The sequence below is a fragment of the Glandiceps talaboti genome, chromosome 20, assembly GCF_964340395.1.
Source record: "Glandiceps talaboti chromosome 20, keGlaTala1.1, whole genome shotgun sequence".
Classification (NCBI taxonomy): domain Eukaryota; kingdom Metazoa; phylum Hemichordata; class Enteropneusta; family Spengelidae; genus Glandiceps; species Glandiceps talaboti.
This window is the reverse complement of record NC_135568.1, coordinates 1820543-1826275: the sequence shown is the minus strand read 5'-3', so window position 1 is coordinate 1826275 and position 5733 is coordinate 1820543. Positions and strand designations below refer to the sequence as shown.

Below are 5733 nucleotides of genomic sequence, written 5' to 3'. Positions count from 1 at the left end.
TATTTTAACATCAAATGTTGGAGTTGTTTGTTCACCGTCTGAGTGAAGTGAGTGAGTGTATGTATGTCATATTATATGTGTAGTGACTAGCCAGCCTTCGGCTTATCAACAATTTGTTTACAATTAAACATCATGGAATGAAAGATTACACTGTAATCAATAGAAAAACTTGCTGCTATGCTAGTAGGTAGCTTTTGCACATCTTGAGACAGGCTAAGAAGTACAGTTGGTCGAACATTGTTGTAACAGAAGACACGTGATTGTAATGTGGCACCCGCCATTGAAAAATCGCCAACCCCCTAAAGTTCAAAAATCTACTTGTGCATTAGATAGACTTTTAAGCCATGGGAGTTGAAACTACACGATTTAAGACAAAGCCAAACTTCACAGAAAAGTTAATAAATTGTCACTATGTCGTCATTATTACTGAATAATCTTCTCGTTAATAGTGCATATTTGAAGTTCAGCATCATGTTGTAACCAGTCTTACGAGTTTGCAATGTCGAATTTTGACCGAGCATAGTGCCAAAAATATTTTTTTCAGTAGAAAATGTCATGTACATGTACAATGTAATTTGGAGCTGTATGTACTGAGTATGGAGGATTAGACTGACTTTGGCTGGAATATTAACACAATTCAGTTGTCAAAGAAACAACTTATCTCACAAGCTCGTAGTCACGGCAGCTGAGGTTTTTTAGGCATTCAATTGAAACATGTTCATGTTGTGTACCGTTTTGTCCCCGAGACAGGAGTCGAGATATAGTTGCAGTATCCAGTAGCTACCAATCTCTGGCTATACATCAAATGATGGGATTTTGTGTAGTGGTCTAAAGAAGGCTATTGGGGTCACCCTGTACTAACATATCAAATGATTTGTGTATTGTTTTATGACACTATCAGATTTCAAACTCCTTATCCATGATGTGAAATTTATTTCAACAATCTGCTACCCGTTGCCAATGCCAACCAACCAGTTAATCATTTCTGATACTTATAACTGCAGGAAAATAGTTAAGAAAGCAATCCCGCGTGTACATTGCGGTGCGTGAATACTATTCAAGTAAGTTGAATGTGTACCCACCTAGGGGGTCTATTGACTCACCCTGTTCAGTTTATACATATACAAAATCTATGTATACACCCACGTGATAACAACCTGACGCTTCGACCACTATAATTTGGTCAGTCACTCGTACCGGCAACACTACATCCAGGCTCTAGAAGTGACACTCGTCTTTTTGGCACCTTACTCCGTCCATCCATCCATATAAACGACACCGTAGAATTTTGCAACGAAGATGGGGTGTGGATCGTCATCGTCAACACAGACCGATTCAAACAATGTGAGTAGGAAGAAACTAGATTTTATACTTTCACCTGTATATCACTTTAATGCACATAATGTAATATTCTTAGACATATCATGGCTGCTCACCACAGACTCAGACGATCTCTGACTGTACCTTTACCCAAATCAAATTTGACAAAATCTGTTTTCGGATATCAGCTCAATGTACGAATTCGCCCTCATTTACCTCGGAGAATAGAGGTGGCCAATGCGGAAAATGTGTAATCGGAACAGAAAGCGTGATGTGATGCACGTACAAAATGGCAAAATGATGCCATAGCATGACGGCCGAGTTTTTTTTTGCCGCTGGTCAAGTTACAAGTGATGCTTAACGTGATATGCATTTAAAATTTAGAACATCGTAAGTTTTGCTTGGTTTCTCAGTCATAGTGGCGAAATCATATTTCTAATAGGCTCGACCGCGTTTTCGTTCAAAATGATGGGTTGCCGGCCTTAGAAAACACGGTTTCCAATGACTTGGTGACTACTTGCCAATTATTGGAGAATTTCATTTTAAGATTTTGAGTAAAATGAAATGAAATAACATTTTAATAGCTATGCTTTCGTGCAAAAAATAAATGACAATGGAATAACAAACTCAGAAAGGAATGAAAAGAAAGAAAGAATGAAATCAACTTTAATACTAGAAGTTTTGAAAGGACGGTTGTCAACAAACAGAAGCATTTTTGTTTGTGTCCGTTGCCATCGAAATAGTTGCCATGGAGTTGCAAACAAACACATATAAACAATCCTCACCTACTGACCTTGCAAGTAACATACCTATCGTATCAATGGAGATCCAATTTCTCAACCATAGATTGATTACTTTTCTGATAGTAGTTTGGAATGTTGGTACCAAGCGGATTATGAAGTCATATGAGGCAATTCAATATCAAACCGATATTCATATTCACACAAATGTAATTATTTTTCATACGCTAGTGATGTGATGTGATCTTTTTTAAGACATGATGTGTATCTATAGCAACCAACACGATTTTTATGTTTGTTCCTATTTACGTACTCCTAATAGTCTGTTGAGGTTTGAATTGTTAATACGTTTACGTCATATACATTTAAACACTACAAGGACCACCTGATGTAATTTAGATGTTAACTGTCCCTGATCCCGAATACGATTATTTATTCCACACTGTAGGTAATTTTTATTACAAAGGTCTAACCTCTGTTTTTGACTATTAGCTTGGGAGAGGGGAGGGGAGGGGAGTAGAGAGAGAGAGAGAGAGAGAGAGAGAGAGAGAGAGAGAGAGAGAGAGAGAGAGAGAGAGAGAGAGAGAGAGAGAGAGAGAGAGAGAGAGAGAGAGAGAGAGAGAGAGAGAGAGAGAGAGAGAGAGAGAGAGAGAGACAAACAGACAGACAGACAGACAGACAGACAGACATACAGACAGACAGACAGACAGACAAACTCAGTGAGAGAGAGAGAGAGAGAGATCATAATAATTTCGTGTGCATAATGTTTGTGAGAGAGAGATCATGTATTTAGAGCGTAAGTTGGATAATTCTTGATTTACTGATATCCATAGTAACTTGTTTATCTGGGACACTAATTGTGATTATATAATGTTTTATATTTATAATATTCGCTTGAATGATATTAAAGCATACCAGACGAAAAAATACTGCAATCGGCCCGAAATCTTCGGTATACATACTCTGCCAAATTACATGAAATCCACAAATACTGACAATCTCTCGCCCACTGGTGCTCTTACATCATGGCTTTATCCAGGCGAGCGTTTGTACCGTTAATCAAAATGACAAAAAGGAGCAAGAGTAAATAGAAATAAACCGACGCAAACAATGTACTCTGGCCGAGGGCACAGACCCTGATTATACTCCAGTGTAGTGTCTCTCTCTGCAATAGTTATCACACCCTTACACTCGACTATATCAACATCAATGTCTTTCTATGTACCCTTTGTCAGATTAAACAGAGCAGATACACATTTGAAAAACAATGGGACACAGTTTTAGTACTATGCGCCTGCAATATTTGCCTACGGACTTTTTGATTTGAGTTTATTACTGACAACAAATCTCTGACGAAATATTTACTGAGTGATGGTGGTGATTTAGTGTAAATCTAGTTGGAAAATGAACACCAAATGTTCACAAATTATTGCATATGATTCTAATCAAATGAGGTCAAATAACCGTTTGCTATTTATGCTGACGTCAATGATACAGTGAAGACTACTTGAGTAGAAACAAAACGCCGTCTGACTAAACAAATTTTTTTATCAACATTACATCATCTGGTGTCTCTAACATTTTATCAACATTATATCATCTGGTGTTACAAAATCCTACCAACATTGTAAAAGCTTACCGTCTGTCTTATTAACATTGTTAATCATTGGCACGATGCCTGAAAAAGTATACACTGTTACAATGTATATGATTTGGCTACAAAGAAAATGTAACAATGTAAGATTTTTGTTGTGCCAGACCAAAAAATGTAGCAATGCTAGTAAGACTTTTCTTGCACGAGACATGAAATGTAGCAATGCTGGTAACACTGTTAACGTTGTTGCACCAGACAATAAAATGTAGTGGCCTCCACCAGACGACAAAATGTAGCAATGCTAGGAAGATTTTGTGACCAGGCGATAAAATGTAGCAATTTAGTATACACTGTGGTGATGACGTAATTTAGTACACACTGTGGTGATGACGTAATTTAGTATACATTGTAGTGATGACGGAATTTAGTATACACTGTGGTGACACACGTATACTAAAATGTCGAGGAAGCTACTATGTCATCCATCAACCCTACTAACAGCGTCAGAAGGCATGTGGTTTAAAAGTGAGGTTTTATGTACAGATTTTTCCAAATAAAACTGTTACAGTATATATTTGATCTGCTCGTTCCATTTTAAGCTACCAAAAAAATCTGAAATAAAAGTATCATGAACCATTGAGTTTCAGACAACTGAGTTATGATGCGTACTAAAACAAAACGTTGTCACTTTGACCAATCGTCCCAAAATATGCAAATCGGGCAGAGAAGACAAGTACACGTACAATTATCGACAAGAGAATCTGTAAAATATATGTGTGAGGGCGCTCTGCCTGACTAAATATTCACTTTTTTTCTGGCAGAAACCTGAAAAGAAGGACAAGAAAAAGGGAGATGTTGAACAACTTGACATAAAGCAAACTGGTATTGAGGACCTTGATACGATGTTTGACGATGCGTCAGCACCATTCAACAAAGCTGTCGACGTGAAGGGAGCATTCGATGAAGCGGTGGAAAAGTTTAAAGCACTTACAGGGCATACCAAAGATGATTCGATAAAAGACGTTATGCTAGATTTGAAAAAGAAATTTCGTAAGTAAAAGGCAAAATGTATGTTTGTATGTATGTATGTATGTATGTATGTATGTATGTATGTATGTATGTATGTATGTATGTATGTATGTATGTATGTATGTATGTATGTATGTATGTATGTATGTATGTATGTATGTATGTATGTATGTATGTATGTATGTATGTATGTATGTATGTATGTATGTATGTATGTATGTATGTATGTATGTATGTATGTATGTATGTATGTATGTATGTATGTATGTATGTATGTATGTATGTATGTATGTACTTTTAAACTCTAAAAACTGTGATTAATTCAAAGTACTTCCATAGTAATTTAACAAACGTATCCTACCCCATCAGATTCTGTCGAATAAAGTTAGTCTATCCATAGACAGTGTCTATGGTCTATCTTATCAATTATCTTATCGTATTATTGTTCTTAATCAACAGCTCAACTTAAGCTAGAGGTACAGGAGGGACCGAAATTCGTACTAACAACTGGAGACGGTGAGGGAGAAGATGTCGCAGACTTGGCTGAAAAGGCTGTCGAAGCGTTCACCGCTATCAGCGACCTTGTGTCAGAAATCATCGAACTCATGAAAACAGCGGTTGAATCAGCCCAAGGACTGATCGAAAAGGCCCAGGAAATCGAAGGCATGGTTAAAAATGCAGGTCTTAGTCCGTTAAAAATACCAAAAGCTCTTAAAAATGCCGTCCATAACGTTACCGAGTTCAAGAAAGTGCCACCGATCGGCGAGGCCTTCAAGAAAACGATCGAAGACATTGTTGAAGACATCAAGAAAACGGCTGAGGCACTCACATCTGAACCCTAAAAATAACTCAAAGGCAATTCACAGAATGTTGAATGAATCGAAATGAAAATGAACTTTTTATGAGAAAGCCTGACAATATAATCAGGAGGATAAATTTTATCATTTATTTTAGTAGGACGTCTCTTTGGATACTCAATAACTCACAGGTCTTTCATCACTCTCGTTGCCCTATAATACACCCATCCTATATACAAAGTCAGTATTCTTA

The 5733-nt window shown here is 37.2% G+C and overlaps 1 protein-coding gene across 1 annotated transcript; it reads left to right on the top strand.

Annotated features, from left to right (window-relative positions):
* The first annotated feature begins 1299 nt into the window (after window positions 1-1299).
* Window positions 1300-5525, top strand: LOC144450952 (uncharacterized). Its single transcript, XM_078141711.1, has 3 exons — window positions 1300-1344; window positions 4476-4704; window positions 5143-5525. Exons 1-3 carry the CDS (start codon window positions 1300-1302, stop codon window positions 5523-5525), a joined length of 657 nt encoding a protein of 218 aa, XP_077997837.1.
* The last annotated feature ends 208 nt before the right edge of the window (window positions 5526-5733 follow it).